Consider the following 19,306-nt stretch of genomic DNA (forward strand, 5'->3'; position numbering starts at 1 on the left):
TACAAGTTAGATTTTCTTTTAACAGTAATATACAAATTAATTTCTAGTATGAAAATGTTTCTAGGAATGTATATATACAAGAATAGTGTGAGCTGTTAAATTAACTTTATTTTTATTTAATATAACTGATGAAGTTAACACAAATATATTTTAATGTAACAAAAATTATAATTGCTAAGTTTACCATCTACATTTTAAAGGATTTCACAATTATTTTAATATAGACAAAGGCTTAATATTTTAATTTTACCCATTTTTGAAATGTAAAATACACGATTATAATAATACCCATACTACATATCTTACAATTTTAAAGTTTTAGCTAAAACATATGAGTCTTTGCAGGTAAAAGCATGAGTTCTCTTATACCTATGACAAATGAAATGTATTACTAATAAAGTGCCACTGGATTAGACAATGCCATTTCAACTATTTTCTTTCTGGAGAGGAGGACAAAAACAGTATAAAGCTAGTAATTTGCATTATACTTTGTAACAAGCACAAGAGTGCTTATTTATAGTAGATATTAACCACAATAAAGAATTGCTTTCAAGAATGATCACAACTGTGACTTATGACAAGCTGTATAGTCATCACTGAATAAAGTTTATATCCAGAGTTTTAAAAATGTGCAATCTTGAACTAAGATAAACTTAAGTCTACCAATATCAAGACACAGTTTTAGGGACTTTATATAAATAAAGGAATCTCTCTTTCAATTGTAAAATAGGTTTCAACCTGTTCTAAGGAGACAGGAATAGTGGTGGATGGTAAAGTTAGGCAAGTATGTTTTTAGAAGGTGAAAGCCTGATATGCATTGCTATAAGATGCATCTTTCATGTAAGGAAAATGTGCTAATTAGATGTATACAGCACTTTTCAGGCACTTGACCTCACTTGGTAGTTACCTTGATGTTCAGATGGTTATTTAATGAAAAAACATTATATAGAACTTCAAGTCATGTTCCCACAGAACATCTGTGTTCCGTAAGCTAAATCCAAATGTTCCCTGCTAAAATCAAATAATGCCATATACCCAATTCAGAGAAAAAAATTTAATAAGGTTAATAGATTGAATTTTCTCAATTTTAAGATTTTCCACAATAAATTTTTCTTAAGCTTTTGTTGCCTATTACTTGTCTGAATGGTAGGGGAAAAAAAGGCTTGAAAACTATGAAATATTTTGCTTAGATGATATCAGAAAATTTTAAACTGTTGACCAGTTCAATATAATATACTGTTTATGGAAATATGCTTATAGTTCACACATTTTCTGCTTAAGAGCCATATTTTCTCATAATAAGTTTGTTCCTAGTTCATATTACAGAATTCAATATGTAAACATTTTAATGTACCCAAAAAAGTACTATGAATTTTTGTTCTGTTGTCCCTAAATATGTTTGAGAATCACATCAAAGTTTGGCTCTAAAACTATCTTTGGGTTCCAGGCCAAAGGAATGCTTTCAGATATATCATTAAGGATAAGGGTCTAAGATAAGAAAAAAAATATGGCAAGATTCCAGTATAGATGCTACTAATGTTCCCATTTTTTTCTTGAATATTTAGTATATGGTTTAAGTATGTTGATATTATGGATTTTTGTTTGTATGTATCACTTTATTACAATTTGGGAAAAATTTGCAATATACTTTCAGGCAGTTAGCTTTGAAATAATGAAACTTCAGCGCTTAGCACAAACAGCCCTGAGAACAATGCATTCAAATTACAGTTCAACTAGAAATAATCTAATTGAGAAACTTTAAAGTACAAAAACAAATTCTGGAAAAGCTGTAAATTAAAAACAAAAAAGTTACCAACATTTGAGGCACTACTAGACTACAGTACTTTTAAGAGTTGGAATGACTTTGTAAAAAGAACAAACATACAAAGCTATGTGTGCACATGCACACTCATTGTGCTATAATGAAAAGTTGTGTCCCCAAATTTTATAGCCTAAATATTTTATTGCAGCATCTCCTATTAAAGATTTCATGCTCTGGCTGCAGGAGAGTTCTGATAATTGTTATAAAGCATTGGTACAGAATTTTGTACCATAAATGGAAACGTATTCAAGACCTTGGTTAGCAATAATTTCAAGTGACTGACAGCCCTTGGAGGGGAGCATGAAAGAAACATCATAATTATGTTTATGATGCAAATGCTAAGTCAAAGTAGCAATAATTTGATCTATTTCAGAGGGTATACAACTTTGTAGCAAATAAGGTATAACAAAGTCTTCACAGTAGAAATAAAATATGTTGTTCTAGAAAGAAACAAATATTCCACTTGTTACTATAATATTGTATATAAATTGGTGAAATGCCTACAGACAAAAAGGTATCACTGTATAATCTATCAATGTGACAGTCTACATTCTGTACATGGTAACTTTGACATTTAACATTTGCTACAAAAAAGTAAAACAAATACTAGGAATCAACTTTTAACATTTCTGATGTCAAAAAAGAATGAAGTCACTTCTGTTCTGTTCAAAAATATGTTTCCTGCTTCCTTTTAATACAATTTATAAAGCTTTTCTAAATGAAATATATTGTTCTAGAGAAACATGTACTGACTAATGTGAAAATAAACAGCCCCATATCTTTAAAATCTATACTTACAATTAATTATATGACAGAAGAGTATTTACACTTCATTATAGTACTTAAAATGAAATATTTAAGCATAAATAGCTTTTGCCATTCAAGATATGAAGGTACAGATGCATTATTAAAATTTATATACACTTACCTCACAATTGAAAATATATTTATGTGACTTTTGACAAATTATGAAGAACAAGGGCATGCCAATCCAGAATTAATACTAAACCAGAACACTAGTGTGGTTAACTGGAGTCATATGAATGACCAGCAAGTAACACAGATTGATAACTTTTTGGAGTTCCTGTGGGTAACAATGTCAACCAGTCACAAGTAAGATACATATTACAGAGTACTAAAATACTAGAGCAGTATGTAGTAGATACTTAAATGGAATACTGGAAAGAATTTAGTCTAGTTACTAACTGCTTTGGATGGGCAAAAACTAAAATGTTTACTAAAAATGATTAACTACAACCTCAATATTTCTTGTGCTTTAGAATTCCTCTTGCATTTCCTTAAAGTATCTTGCTTCTTCTCCAAATGGGTTTGCTGAGGCCAATACAAGATTTAAAAGTGTGTGCAAATTAAGTAACTAAAACTTTGGGATCTTCTGTTCCTAATGCTATTTCCAGTCACTGAGTAGACCAGTTACAGCATCATACATATTTTCCTCTAGATGATAGGTACAAAGGTCTTTTAGAAGTCAAAGCATGATGGGAGAGGTCTCATAATGTGTCTTAGAGAATGAAGTTATTACTGAAACGGTGATTTTGTTCTAAGTTTCACTGCAATATAATGATTGGTATTGAGTCAAAGGTTCTCATAAACCCTGTGACAATGCCTAGAATTCTGGAGATATAGAGATATATGATCCAAAAGACTAAACAGAAATGTAGCAGAATCACCTAAAATACTTTTTAAAATAATTGTTTATAGAATTCTTTCCTAGATATATTTCACACCAGTAACTGAATTAAGTCACATGACAATCATATAAAATACATATACTTCTTAAGTTAAATAATAATCACATAAAGTGACTTTTCTTCTATGATTCACTTTCATGTTAGAAAAAACATACATAAATTTAACAAATGTTCCAAATCAATTTAAAGTAAGAATTTCCAGTTTTGTCTAACAAATATTTTGATGTCAAAAAAGTCTACTTGGGCTTCCCTGGTGGCGCAGTGGTTGAGAGTCTGCCTGCCGATGCAGGGGACACGGGTTCGTGCCCCGGTCTGGGAAGATCCCACATGCCGCAGAGCGGCTGGGCCCGTGAGCCATGGCCACTGAGACTGCATGTCCGGAGCCTGTGCTCCGCAACGGGAGAGGCCACAACAGTGAGAGGCCCGCGTACCACAAAAAAAAAAAAAAAAAAAGTCTACTTAAAAATGGCTGAAAAGGAGTGACTACTACAAATACCAACGTTTATTCAACATAATTGATAAAAAGTACTGCATAGTATCCTGTAAAGCTTGTCACTCCTTTAAATAAAGAGAGAGAAAAAACAAGAGTTAAAGGCAAAAACACAAATGGAAACTTCCTATTTTTATGTTGACTACAAAGGCCACAAATAAAAACCAATAGCTTTAACCAACATCCTTTGCCACTGTCCTTTGTGTCTTCCTTACAATATGACTTGCTAACAGTCACAAAACAGTTTAATGCCTCTGTCAACCACAAGAAAATACTAAAATCACCATAATATAGGCTATATTAAGTGTACCAGCAATTTGGCAAAGAACAGAATGACTGAGGTAATACAGGTGGGCTGCACATGGCTACTAAGATAACTGGCACTTTTTGATAACATGATTTTTGTTTAAGGATCTGTACTTGCCACACCCATGCTGAAACTCTGACAATTACAATCCATAATCTACTTGTTCTATGGTATTAAGTTTGAAATTAACGCAGAGCCATTCAACTTAATTGTGGTGCTTCAATACCACTAGATGCTACATTGTTTGATTTAAAACCCTGGTTTATTTATCATTTAACTAAAATTTAGGAATGATTTGCTCAGACAAATCACATCTGCTGAAGCTATCTTGTCTGTTTCTTAGACTTACATACTGAAAACCACAGGAAAGTTATAGGAAAGATACCTACCAAATTTAAAAAAAAGAATTATACATCTTGATCATTTTTTAAAATTACGAATTGCCTGCAAAACTAACTCAGCACAATTTCAAAACAATCAAAAAAGAAATGAGGTTGCTTATGAACGCCATAGCTTTGGTGACAACTTAGAACCAAACTTTAGATCTGCAGTTGATCCAGACCTAAACATTTTGCTCATGCCTGATGTTCCCATTTATTTGCAGGGCTTTATGGCTACAGCACATTCTTCACTCATTGCACACATGACAGACACCTAGAAGGAAAAAAATGCAGGCAAAAATGTATTCAAAAGGCAATACATATATAAGATATAGTTAATTCATCATACATTGGATATTTGTGGATATTTTATACATATTGATTTTGTAAAGAGGTATTCCAAGACCAAATAATCTACTTTTTTTTTTACAGTTTTCTAAAGCTAAATTTCTCAAATTGTGGTTTTTAAGAAAACTTCCAGGGAACAGGAGAATAAGAACTATAAATGTTTCAATACTTATTAGATGTTATACTTCTGAGAGTTATAACAAGATAAAGTAAGTCACCTTCACTCTTTAGTATTCCCATAACATCCTTTCTCATCCTTAAGAATAGTTCAGGCTGATCTTCAAAACAAATACGGGGTTGACAGTGTCTATGTAGTAAAAAATGAACTCTGATACTTTCTTTGGTCATGGCCATGGTAAAAGGTATCATGGGAAAACTGCCTAGTTCTAGAGATCATTTTCAACATTTCAGCAGTATTTAAAAGTTATATTTCACATATAGTATTTTATGCTAACTAGTTTAGGTCAAAGTTTTTATAAAATGATTTAAAAAAACAATCTCTCCATAGGTCTTTACCTGTACATCTTCACCTGCATTATATTTTCCTTCTATTTCTTTGCCTAGTTCACCTTCTGGCAGCTTAAGATCCTCACGAACTTCACCAGTTTCTGTCAGCAGGGAAAGGTAACCATCCTGAATGCATATCAGCTATTGAAAGAAATTATATCATTTGTACTGATTAGATTACATCCACTCCTTTGTAATTTTTACATAAATTGCCAATTATATTAATTTGTATAAGTACACAGTAATACATTAATAAATGTTTGGTGCTTAAGAATGCTACACATACAAAAGCATAAAATAGGTACAGACAAAAAATATAAGTTCATTCCTTCCTGCACTCTCCCCTCCCGCAAATCTCTAGGTTATTAAACAGTTTAGGCTTTTTTATAGAGTATCCTGAAGTTATGTACACAATATATAGTTGCTTTAAAAAATAAATGAGGGCTTCCCTGGTGGCGCGGTGGTTGAGAGTCCGCCTGCCGATGCAGGGGACACGGGTTTGTGCCCCGGTCCGGGAAGTTCCCACATGTCGCGAAGCGGCTGGGCCTGTGAGCCATGGCCACTGAGCCTGCGCGTCCGGAGCCTGTGCTCCGCAATGGGAGAGGCCGCTACAGTGAGAGGCCCGCGTACCGCAAAAATAAATAAATAAATTAAAAATAAATGAGATATTATAAGTATTTTTCAGCAAGCTGTTTTCACTTAATATGTCTTAGAAATCTTTCCGTTTTGGAAAATATGGACCTACCTTAGTCTCTCTAATCACTTCACAACTGCAAAGTTATACTGTAAGTGATTTAACCATTTTTGTATTAATGGGCATAAAAGTTATTTTCAGTTTTTCACCATTACAAACAATGTGTTTTATATTTGATTATGAACAAACTGAAGTGGAAAATTTTTGGTCTCCAGTTCACTGCTAACAACACTAGATTTTTTAAAAAAGAAAAACATTAGCTTGTTGATGACATTAATGAAACAAAACCAGTCATCAACCTAACCTGCAAAAAAGCACAGTATTGATATCATTGAATTTCTTTCATTACAGGTATGAGGAAACAGCCAGGCCACATTATTCTAAAAGCATGTACACCATCAGTGTGCCTAGAATTTTAAAAGTTTTTTTTTTTTAATTGGGGTATTATTGCTTTACAATGTTGTGTTAGTTTCTACTGTACAACGAAGTGGAGTTCCCTGTGCTATACAGCAGGTTCTCATTAGTTACCTATTTTATACATATTAGTTAGTGTATATATGTCAATCCCAATCTCCCAATTCATCCCACCCGCCCTTTCCCCACTTGGTGTCCATACATTTGTTCTCTACATCTGTGTCTCTATTTCTGATTTGCAAACAGGTTCATCTGTACCATTTTTCTAGATTCCATGTATATGCGTTAATATACGATATTTGGTTTTCTTTTTCTGACTTATTTCACTCTGTATGACAGTCTCTAGGTCCATCCACATCTCTACAAATGACCCAATTTCATTCCTTTCTGTGGCTGAGTAATATTCCATTGTATATATGTACCACATCTTCTTTATCCATTCGTCTGTCGATGGGCATTTAGGTTGCTTCCATGACCTGGCTATTGTAAACAGGGCTGCAATGAACATTGGGGTGCACGTGTCTTTTGAATTATATTTTTCTCTGGGTATATGCCCAGTAGTGGGATTGCTGGGTCATATGGTAATTCTATTTTTAGAGTCTTAAGGAACCTCCATACTGTTCTCCATAGTGGCTATATCAATTTACGCTCCCACCTACAGTGCAAGAGGGTTCCCTTTTCTCCATACCCTCTCTGGCATTTATTGTTTATAGATTTTGTGGTGATGGCCATTCTGACCGGTATGAGGTGGTACCTCACTGTAGTTTTGATTTGCTTTTCTCTAATAATTAGCAATGTTGAGCATCTTTTCATGTGCCTCTTGGCCATCTGTATGTCTTCTTTGGAGAAATGTTTATTTAGGTCTTCTGCCCATTTTTTGATTGCATTGTTTGTTTTTGTGATATTGAGCTGCATGAACTGTTTGTATATTTTGGAGATTAATCCTTTGTCTGTTGATTCGTTTGCAATTATTTTCTCCCATTCTGGGAGTTGTCTTTTTGTCTTGTTTATGGTTTCCTTTGCTGTGCAGAAGCTTTTAAGTTTCATTAGGTCCCATTTGTCTAACAGGTTTTATAAAAGGCAATCACCCAGCATACCAGATGCTACCACTGACATACACAAAAAGAGTTAAAGACATGGTCCCTGGTCCCCTTTAGCCACTATGACAATACACAGGCATACCACAGAGGTAGAGTTTCAAAGCTCTCCTCTATGGCACTACCAACTCTGGCAATGGCTTTCCACAGAAACCCCACCTACCACCGGAGATTTCAGTTTTTGCACATGTCTGCAATCTCAAAAACAAAAAACCATCCTACTGAGCCACCACAAACACTTTTAATTAATCTTTTGGTCTCTCAAACATTTGTGAGGTAGTTGGCAGAAAAGCGGGAAGCAAGGAGGTTGAGACAGAAGTGTAATTTTTAAACAATTAACCACAGGCTCATCTTTTTTAATTTCAGCTCTTTTAACAATTCCCTGAAGTAGAACTTGTCAATTTCAAGAGTTAAAGGTTCCCACTCCACTAGTGACTAGTTCCCACTCCACATAAACCAAATAATAATACTGATATTTTGGTATTTATATGGTATTTTATTTTTTAAAGGGAATTAATAAAATAAGCCATGGGATGAAATATAAAGCATTTCAAATACAAAAAAATACAGACATATTATAAAACATCTACTAAAATATATATTTATAAATATTAAACATTAAAATAAATTGCTATAAGAAATAAAATTTAAAATTTCAAAAATAAGCTAAGCTACAGAAAAGTAAAATTAAATAATAAAAATGAATTATTTAATCTTAAATAATTTATTTAAAAATCTTCAGATATTGAGAAAAGTTGCAAAAATAATGCAACGAAATCCTTTCTCTTTTACCTAGATTTACTCTTTGTTAACATTTAACCACATGTGCTTTTTTCCCTCTCTGTATATATGGAATATATAAAATGCATACCATACACATTCTTATTCTTTTCTTATTTTTGCTGAACCATTTGAGAGTAAGTTTCAAACATCATGACTCTTCAGCAATAATACTTCACTATGTTTTTCCCAAGAACAAGGACATATTCTTACATAACCACAGTTTATTTTTTAAAATCAGAAAATTCAATATTGCTAACATATTATTCAATATATAGTCCATATTCAAATTTGCCAATTGCCCCAATATTGTCTTCGATAACAATTTTTCCCTTCCAACTCCAGAATCATGCCTTGTATTTATCTGGCTGTCATGTCAGTTTAGTCTCTTAATTTGGAACAGTTCCTGACCCTTTGTGTTGCATGACACTGACATTTTTGACGAGCACAGGTTCACTGTATTATAGAATGTTGCTCAGTTTGAGTTTTTTTCCTAATGATTCAGCTAGTGCATTTTTGTAAGGATTACTACATATATGATGTGTCCTCAGAGTATCACATCAAGAGGCAAATTATGTCACTATGTCCTATTACTGGTGATATTAACTTTGATCACCTGGCTAAAGTAGTATCTGCAAGATTTTTCCTCTCTCAAGGTACCACTTCCCCTTTTGTAATTTTCAATCTTCAAAAAATAAAGCTAATGGTGTCATTTTTGTGTTTCAAGCATATTTCTGTGCAACTTTTTCAATCTTCCCTCAAAGCCTTCTCTGACACTGTAGAGTTAGAAGGAGAGGATGGTAAGAAAACAGTTATAAGTCAATTCTAAATATTTCCTTCTGATCCTTCACCTGCAAGCAATCTACTTATTTGATAACTTTGAGATGTTTATGAACAATTTTTTTTTTGGTAGAGAGAGCAATCATTTTGCTAATAGCAAGCAAGGAGACAGGAGAGGGCAGAGTCAGAAAACTTGTAATAGAGGAGTCAGGCATGCAGTGGTGTAGCAAGCTGCTGAATGACATTTGAAATTATACCATACACCCAAAATACTAGTACCAGAATATGGTATCTGTCATTTCCTACTAAAAGAATCCAATGTATGGTGCTATTTCTCTCCATAGGGCTCCTGGGAAAATGGATAATTCCAGGTCCACAGTAGGAAGTATACAAGATCTGAAAGCATGGTGCTATTAAAGACCACTAGGTCCATATCAAAGGGATTCAGGAGCTAACCAGAATAAGGTCTGGAATAAAGAAAGAATAATTTGAGAATCAATAATGATAATAACTACAATGGATTGAAACATAAATGTGTTTAAATGCTTGAGTTCATAGTGAAAAAAAAAATTTCACTGGTCATCTTCAGTAGATGCCAGGAAACTAACTAATTTTGAAAACTGGTACTTAAAGGGAAAGAATCAAGTATTTATATTGGCTTTCCTATTATACACTGTACCACAGGGTAAACAAAAAAGTTGAAGGAAACTTTCTCTTATAGAAGTGTTCTGGCTTTTAAAGAAAAAAAAAGTAACAGATTATTACTTTGTCTCCTTTAATAAATTAATGGATTGAGGCAATTATTACATATCTAATAACATCACAAAAAAAGAAACCATCAGGGGCTTCCCTCATGGCGCAGTGGTTAAGAATGTGCCTGCCAGTGCAGGGGACATGGGTTCGAGCCCTGGTCCAGGAAGGTCCCACATGCCGCAGAGCAACTAAGCCCTTGCACCCCAACTACTGAGCCTGCGCCCTAGAGCCCACAAGCCACAACTCCTGAGCCCACGTGCCACAACTACTGATGCCCGTGCACCTAGAGCCTGTGTTCTGCAACAAAAGAAGCCAGCACAATGAGAAGCCTGTACACGGCAACGCAGAGTAGCCTCCGCTCACCACACTAGAGAAAGCCCACACACAGCAACGAAGACTCAATGCAGCCAAAAATAAATTTTAAAAAATTAAAAAATAATAATAAAAAAAGAAACCATCAGACTCATTTACTTGATGGTTGCACAAAATATCACCTATGGAGTAATTTTTGTTAAAGAAAAGAAGAAGAAAATAAAAATCTAAACTGGATCTGATCAAATCTGTACATCTAATTATCAATTTTCAGGAAACATGTGGGACAAAGGAAATGCAATTAGCAAAATACAGACTGCACGAAAGTCTACAGAACAACTTATCTAGTTTCTTCATCAAAAATGGAGGGGGGGCTTCCCTGGTGGCGCAGTGGTTGGGGGTCCGCATGCCGGTGCAGGGGGCGCGGGTTCGTGACCCGGTCCGGGAGGATCCCGCGTGCCGCGGAGCGGCTGGGCCTGGGGGCTGTGGCGAACACCTTCCCAAAGGCCCCTTCGCCCAGTTCCCTCTTGAGCACGATATCTCTGCGCTTAATGTGCTGTACAAATGGAGGGGAAGAGAGAGAGAGAGAGAGGGAGAAAGAAGGAAGGGAGGAAACAGAGGAATGAGAGACTCAAATGCATGTCTGAGAGAGGAGAACCTATAAAGTAGATTTAAGAGATACCTCAACCAATTTCAATGCATGGACTTTATTTAGGTCCTGATTTAGAAAAACTGTAAAACAAAAACAGTAACTATCACATCTGAAAAAGCAAAACGCAAACAAAAAAACAAAGACAATTAGGAAAATGTAGATATTGGTTGGCTATTTGAAGATATTAAGGAATTACTAATTTTGGGGGTGCCACAGTATGCTTTTTGTTTTTTACAGCCCATACCTTTTAAAAATGCGTAGCAAAATATTTGCAGATGAAATGATAAACGATATAATATCTCGGATTAGCTTCAAAATAACCAAGAGGTAGAGGGTACAGGAAATAAAAATAGATGGTGGGGTACAGATGAAACAAGATTGGTTATGTACTGATAATTGTGGAAGATGGATGATGGGTACGTGAGGTTCATCATATTTTGAAAATGTCCACAATAAAAAATAAAAATGAAAAATGCTATGGTATATCAGAATTCTAGAAAGAGTACTGTAACCACTAAATAGTTGGGGGTACAGGGAGCTGAGGAAGCAAAGCATGAACTGAAAGGAAGGATATGGGGAAAGTAAGTGACTGCAGATTCTATCCATGATGTGGTCTGGTAAGAAAAAACATGAAAAAGGAGAATTATGGGGGAGCTTTTTTGCTTGTATTTGTATTATTGGTATACAACAGAAGAAAGCTGGAGAAGGAAGAGCATCATTACAGGTGGCTTAGCCCTAATTTCTGAATTTAATTTTATTTCTCAATCTATTTCAAAACAGTCAGACTTTTAGGTAAGACCTCCTCCTTTCTCCTTCTTCCTTTTCCTCTTCCCCCAGCACTCTCAAACTACTTCTTTAGAGCTGCTGGTCCCTGGGGGGAACTGAATGTTTGATCATTGTTATCAGACAACACAAGGAAATAACACTATCATCAACTAGAGTGCTACCTGACACACCAAGCCATAAAGCTGGGTATGCACAGCAGCGCTCCATTATCAAGTGGAAGCTGCATATGTGAGATCAACTTGAGCAGCTCCTGAAGGCACCAACAAGTTCTATGAGACTTGGAAGCACCTTCTTCTGCAACATCCACAATTTATCCCTCAACTTGTACCAATGACTTTGTGGGGAGTTCCCTATTACCACCTGACTGAAAAACAAAATTCAGAATGGTTTCTAGATGGTTATGCATAGTCTGATGAAACTATTCAGAGGTGGCCCTGAATGACAGTGGGGATGAGAACTTCATGTACTGGACTTGAAAGAAGAGAGAACCAAAGGTTTGGATTTACACTGATTATGAGCAAGGGCTAAGAGTATGGATGGAAGGTCAACAAAACTGAAAGAAAAAGATGGGAAAATTGCTGACAGTAAGGTCTGGGAAAGTGGTACGTGGAGGGACCTCTCCAATAGTTAGAGAATGTGTCCATATAAATGCTTACCAAGGGGACATTCTACCGAGGAGGCAGACAATTAGGTGACAAGATGATTCAACCTGTGAATGTCATGTACTTCTTTTTGTAGTCTTCCCAGTCCTTATTCAATTGGCTCACGAACAATTGGCCATGGTGGCATGGGCTCAGTGTCACCGGTTTTCTCTCACCAAGGCTGATCTGACTACAGCCACTGCTGGTACCTCATAGCAGAGACCAATACAGAGTCCCTGATATGGCACCATTTCCCTGGGGGAAGAGCCAGCTACGTGGTAACACTGTACTCCCTCCATCATGGAAGAGGCAGCAGTTTGTGCTCACTGTAATAGATCCTTACTCCGCATATAAACTTGCCTTTGCTGCCTGCAGTGCTTCTGCTAAAATCTCATCTGTGGATTTGTAAACTGTCACATTACTGTCAGTACCTCACATAGTATCATTTCTGGCTAAAAAATTCATTTGACAGACAAAACAAAAAGACAACAGGACAATGCTCAGAGAATTCACTGGTCCATGTCCTCCATCATTCTAAGACAGTTTGCCTGTATGCATTTGCCTATTGAATACTCATCTTTGCCTCCTACTGAATGACACTCTCTGGGCCTGGGTGCTGTTTTACAGGTTAAATATATTCCAATATATAGTACTATTTCTCCCATAGGTAGAATACACAGGTCTAGGAACCAAAGGTAGGAGACTCTTCTCACTATTACCCTTAATGATACTGTAGCAAAATATCTGTTTCTTGTCCCTGCAGTACTGGGATCTGCTGGTTTAGAGGTTTTCTACTCCAAAGAAAGACTGCTTTTACCAGGGAACACAAAGATTCCACAGAACAGGTATAAATTATAAAAAGACTTTAGGCACAAGGAATTCATAGCATCATTATTTTCTTTGTTGTTCTATTTTAGTTGCAACAACAAAATTCAACTCCATATCCAAAAGACATACCACTTATTTGGAGAATATACTAGGATTTAATATTCACAGTTTTGGCAATTCATCAATAATCCAAAGATGCACAATATACACTTTAACATGTCCTGTAGTGATTAGTTTTCCTTCTGAAAAGTGGTCTTTAAATGACAGGTAAAACTTTAGTAAATGCAGAAAAGGCATTTAACTTGTGGTGTAGTGCACAGGAACACAGAACTTCCTAAAGAAATATGACTCAAGTGCGTACCAGAGTTTGAACAAGTGTTCCTATATTTAAGAGTCTGGGGATTCCCAAAGGTGTCTGGGTGTATTTGTATTTTACACCATCAGTGAGCCCCAGATAACCATAACTACTTTTGGGAGAAGTGATGGAAATTAGCAATTCCAATCCAAGCTACATCTTGGAATGGAATTCAGGAGACAATTTTCCTTTCATTCTGAACTTATGCTAAAATATGTAAAATTAAAATTGTAAATATTGATACATTTCTTTCCCTAAACAAAGACTTACTTTTTAATTATTATAATGAACAGATATATATATTTCACTTTAGCTGACTGTCAAACTGGCACTTGAAATACTGAATTCAGCAAATACAAAGGACTACATGTAGCTAAATAATAAGTAGAAATTTAATCAAGGCACTTGGAAAGGTGAGTGAAGACCACCATAGGACAATAAATATAACTGGAAAGGCTCATGGAACTAATTTTTTTAAATGAACAGAAATAAGTATTCTATGGTGACTTGATAATGAAGGGATGTGATCACTGAGTGCTCACTCCGCAAGGCACTATTCTAAGAATTAACTAATTAAACCTCACAGTGATTCCATGAGGAGTTTACTATTCTTATCCTTATTTTATAAAGAAAGGCAGGTGAGAGATTAAATAACTTGCCAACCAAGGTCATGCAGTTAGTAAGTGCCAAAGCAAGGATCTGGACCCAGACTGTTAGGCTTGAGTCATTCTCTTATCCGCTCTGGAACACAGACTACATACCAAAGGTTGGGACTACGGCGAGGCAAGTGAGGCACTTGTCTTGGGTGCAAAATTTAAGGTGGCGTGCGCACACAGACACACACACACACACACACACACACACACACACACACCCCTCAGTGATCAGGTTAATGTAATATTTTTTAAATTAGAATTAATGCATAAATTCTATAATGAACAAAATATCAGACAGGATCAGGCCCCTGTGTGGCTTGGCATTGTTTCTGGTACTGTCTTTATTTAAAATTTTGTGCTTGAGGCAAGGGCCTCACTCATCTCATACCCCTCATCCTAGTCCAGGTCCTGCTTTATCTCAAAATAAAACCCAAACCAAAATTTTCCTTTATGTTAAATCTTGAGCTCCAATCAATGATTGGCTAATTTGATCACTGTAGTAGTCATGTGAACTACTGATACCATCTTTCTGAAACACTCAAGGGCAAAAGCATTGTATATTGAATGAATATTAATGAATATTAAATATTCAAAGCATTCACATGTTAAGGATGAAAACAGAAATCTATTTTTGGCAAAAGAAAATTCTATGCTTAGCTTTAGTTGGCTGTACTATCTTTACCTCATTGAGTAATCATGTATGCATTTAACAAATGTTTATTGAGCATCCACTATATGCCATGTCTAAATTAGGTGCTCCAAGAATAATGGAATGATTAAGTGAAGTTTTTATACAGGAAAAGGGGAAGCAGAAAAAAAACTACTTCTTGGTACATATCTACTTATGAGGGAATTATGGAATACATTTTCTCATTAATCTTCATATTATCCCTCCTTTGTAGATGAGAAGACTGAGGCTCAGAGAGGTTGCGTAATTTGTCCAACATCACCCAGCTTGAAGTGGCAGAACTAGATCAAAACTCAGACCTGCCTGACTTAAAAAAAACTTGCTATTATTATACTAAGACAATTCAAATTTCTATGAAGACTCCAAAGCAACCTAGAAAACATTTGTAAGTGGGAAAATGAAAATATAAAACTGCTTACTAGATTAAAACTGTGCAAAAATATGTTTACATATGGACAAAAAGTAAAAGGAAATCATTGGATAATTGCAGTTAATGGTGACATTCTTTAAAAATTATACAACACAATATGAGGTATAGAAAGGAACAAGTTTAAATTGGGTAAAACAAATTCGAGTGTCACACTTGTATTTTTCACTATGTAAAATGAAAAGAGTTCTATATATAGTATGCTTGATAAAGAAATTGCAGACTTTCAAGAAAGACTTTAGTTATGATTAATCTGAGCTCCCACTTTCTATGAGGTCAGTGGTTTGGTTACCATCAATACTCCAAACAAGAAAACGCTATCATTAAACATGACTTATCCAAATGCATAATTGGAACTAAAACTTGCAGTTTATACATATAATTTAACAAAAGGTCACAGCATGGTCACTGAATACAAATAAAACAATTATGAAGTTTTTGTATTTTCTTCACCATATTCAGTGACCATACACTTTATCCTTTGTATTTATGGCTTTCAACTTATTTCCCTATTTAAGAATACCAAATTCTGACACACATTCACTAATACACACAAACTTGGTTGGTGGAACATGAATTCCAATAATTTCTTGAGAGTCTTAGGTCTGGTAAGGGAAAAGAAATACCTGGAAAGTATTTACAACAAAGAGAAATAATTTACAACAAAGAAAATAGTAATTTTACTAAACATTGGACTCACAATATGGAGTCACTTGGTTTGAGAAATAATAAGTGTTCAAATTTTTTAAAATGCAAGAATGTTAAAAAGTGGCAAACTAGCAATCATCCTAGATAAGGTACAAGTGTTAAATAGCACTATCTATTTCTCCAATTTCTAAAAGAAGTGGTACTTAACAATTGGTTAGAAAAACCTACAAAACTACTTGTGGGTTTTATTAAATTATAATGGACAGTAGAAAGTATTTGCACCTTTAGGAAACAAGCAGCATTCTAAAGGAAATTAGTACTTACTTGATAATCATTTCTCTTAATATTTGGAACATCCATGTTGTGAGTAGAAGGGCAAATATCCTCATATTTTTTGCCCGTGAAAATATCAATTCCAACAAGGTGAACCTAACAGAGACGGGAGAACAGGAAACTGTTTAATCTTTGCCAAGATATCACTCATTACATACATAGACGCATAATACTAAAGCTGATTATGACAGATTCTCCTTCCAAGGTCATCTAATTTTACTTTTTTAAAAAAAATGTAGTGGTCATACAACTGAGAAGCAGTGAACAACTAAACAGTATCATGACATATCAAGAGCCAATATCATATAGTCTAGTAATTCAATCATAAGAGTGATTAAGAAAAATGAATTTAGGTTCGTTAGAATGATGTTAGAACAGGTTTTCTCATTTGTAAACTGAATAGATTGTCTAAGCCACTAGGATTCAGGAAAGTTTCAGTTCCCAGTTAATGAAACATTATAAGGGCCCAAGAAGGAAATGTTACCTTTCAGTATTCAAATAGCTGATCACCCAGTAATTGTGGGAAGAAAAAAAAAAAAGTGTCATTATACACTTATAACTACAGAAACCTTATGTTCTGTAATGGAATACGAATGATCAAAATCCCAACACCAAGAAAGACCTGGAAGGGCATTTACCTTCGCATGACCGTGCTTTCCAGTTTTGGAAGTTGACATCTCCACTATTTTGCATGGTCGTCCTTTGAGCACCACGAAGCCGTTTTTGCGCAGGGCCGAACACTGCATAGGGTAAGTGCTGGAAGCCCCAGCATCTCCAGTAGTGAAATCAATTTCGTCCGCCATGGTGGGCTGGGGAGATGGCTGCTTTTCTGAGGGTACTATGCAAAAAGTTTGTTTGCTTTTTAACAACTGGCATGCAGGCAGGGAAACGCCTCATTTCGGAGAGGTTACGAGCCACGCATCATGGATCTATTATTTTTGCATTTATAGAACACCCACCCAGAATAGTGGGGACTTTCTAACTCCGGCCTTACAAACTTTTCCATCCTTCGGTGGGGAGGTGGGAGGGAAGTCGCAGAAGAGCTCGTTGGAGGGGGAGGTATACCCGCCCAGTGCGCTCACCCGCGCTGGGGGCAGCAAACCCGGCCCCCACCGTCCCACTGCAGGAGGAGCCGGTGACTTTCCCGCACCGCGCCGCGCCTCCCGGCCCTCCGCCGCCGCCCGGATCCTCACTGCGGGGGGCCCAGCCCAGGCCTCATGTCCCCACGAAGGATGGAGATAACAGGACCTGGCCAGCAGCACCTGGCCCTCGGGCAGCGGGAGCGCACTTCTCCCCCCAGCCCGCAGCGCCGTCACTTCGACCTCTCAGACGCCCCCTGTCCTGCCGGCATCCCCGCCCCGGCCCGGCGCCTCACGGGCCTGAGCCTTGGCGGGTCCCGCGCTCGCCTCGGTCCCCCTTCCATCCTTCCTCCTCTCCACGGTCGGGGCTCGGCTCCGGCCGCCTTCCCCGGCCCTGCCTCGCTCCGGTCGCAGCCCCACCACCTTTTCCCAGAGTCTTCACCTTTCAGCAGGGAAAGAGCGCCTTTCGCCTGCGTAACCGCGCCAGTCCCCCACAGCTGCAGCGGCGGCAGCGGTGGCGACCTCGGCAGTTCCAAGAGACGGGGCGGGGCCGCCACACTTCCCACACCCCGGCCTCCCCGCCCTTTCCCGCCCCCACATCAGCCCTACTTCCGGGATAGGTCCCGGCGCGTCATAGGCACCGCCCTCTCGAGCTACCATTGGCTACAAGGTTACCGAGGCCCCTCCCAGTCACGTGAAGAGCGCCCTGGCAACCCCACGTGCTGCGGATTAGTGCACTTCCGGCGTGAAGAGCACTTTCTGGAGTTCGGTTGCTGAGGGTAAACTCGCCGGCAAGGAAACTTGCTCCCTCAAAGTTTTAGGTTCGTTACGTTTGGGTCCCAGCCGAAGTTAACGGGCACCAAGCCACGCACTCGGTGGCCCTTGACGTCAGGCGCGTGCCGGTTGTCATGTGATGGCTGCCAGAACTCGTGAGGTATGGGCCTTCAACGGTTGTGCCTCGTGACTGTGGAGGTAACTTTGTGTTCCAACTTCTGGCCCAACTTGCAGCCCTACTTGGAGTTGAAAACCATGTTTCTTCCTCGAGGAAGAGCGCGAGTGCAGTATTTTATTACGTGGCTCCCACTGTGGGTTTTGTGGGGTACCCTAGCCACCCATGATGAGATTCCAGCAGCCACTGCCGCTCCTCCAGGATCAGCAGCGCTCTCAGGGGTGGGAACTCTTGAGACGTCCAAAACCTAAAAAGTAGCGGTGAAATGACCTAACTCACTTCTCACATCAGAGGCTGTTATGGAGTTTTAGAGGCGAATGGGTGTCTGACTCCTACTGGATTGTCCAGCAGAAAGATGTTGTGCCAGACGCACAACATCTTCTTCCTTCCTCCTGGCATTGGCATTCCTTTGAGTTTGAGGTATGTCCGTACCTCATTAGACCAGTTGGGTTGTCTTGGAATCAATGTGGAGCCAACAGCGACTTGAATAGGATTAGGATCGAGATTCTTAGAAAGAGATGCGTTCTCCTTTTCTCAGTGGTTTCACAACCACATTCTCCCACCTTGGAGAGGTGACCTTTACCCCAGTTTATGTGGCCCTGTGATTTTGTATTGCTGTCTCATGAAAAATCCCATTTCTCACTTTCCTATGTGGCTCTAAGTTTTCTCACAGATATTTCACACATGTTGTCTAATCTAACCTTTACAATAAGTAAGTGAACTTTCTAAACTGAGCTCAGCTTCTATTTAATATGTGAAAGAGCCAGATTAGAACCCTGGTTCATGAGTCCGCTCCGCTTTTCCTTACACCACCTAACCTTTCCCTATTATTATTAGGACAGTTACAAATATTTAAAGAGTATTTATGTAA

The 19,306-nt window shown here is 37.4% G+C and overlaps 1 protein-coding gene across 2 annotated transcripts; it reads right to left on the minus strand.

Moving 5' to 3' along the window:
* Positions 1-126: 126 nt before the first annotated feature.
* Positions 127-18,014, minus strand: EIF5A2 (eukaryotic translation initiation factor 5A2). Of its 2 annotated transcripts, none has more exons than XM_007100804.4 (5): positions 17,929-18,014; positions 17,046-17,245; positions 16,399-16,503; positions 5,573-5,704; positions 127-4,982 (listed from the first exon to the last, which is right to left on the minus strand). In XM_007100804.4, the coding sequence occupies exons 2-5, from the start codon at positions 17,208-17,210 to the stop codon at positions 4,923-4,925; spliced, it is 462 nt and encodes a 153-aa protein (XP_007100866.1). In that variant the 5' UTR covers positions 17,211-17,245; positions 17,929-18,014; the 3' UTR covers positions 127-4,922. The 2 variants fall into 2 exon arrangements, with proteins under 2 accessions (XP_007100866.1, XP_007100867.1); XM_007100805.4 differs by lacking the exon at positions 17,929-18,014 and adding an exon at positions 17,656-17,761.
* Between the last annotated feature and the right edge of the window lie 1,292 nt (positions 18,015-19,306).

Source organism: Physeter macrocephalus, chromosome 1 (genome assembly GCF_002837175.3).
Source record: "Physeter macrocephalus isolate SW-GA chromosome 1, ASM283717v5, whole genome shotgun sequence".
In the NCBI taxonomy this organism is placed as follows: domain Eukaryota; kingdom Metazoa; phylum Chordata; class Mammalia; order Artiodactyla; family Physeteridae; genus Physeter; species Physeter macrocephalus.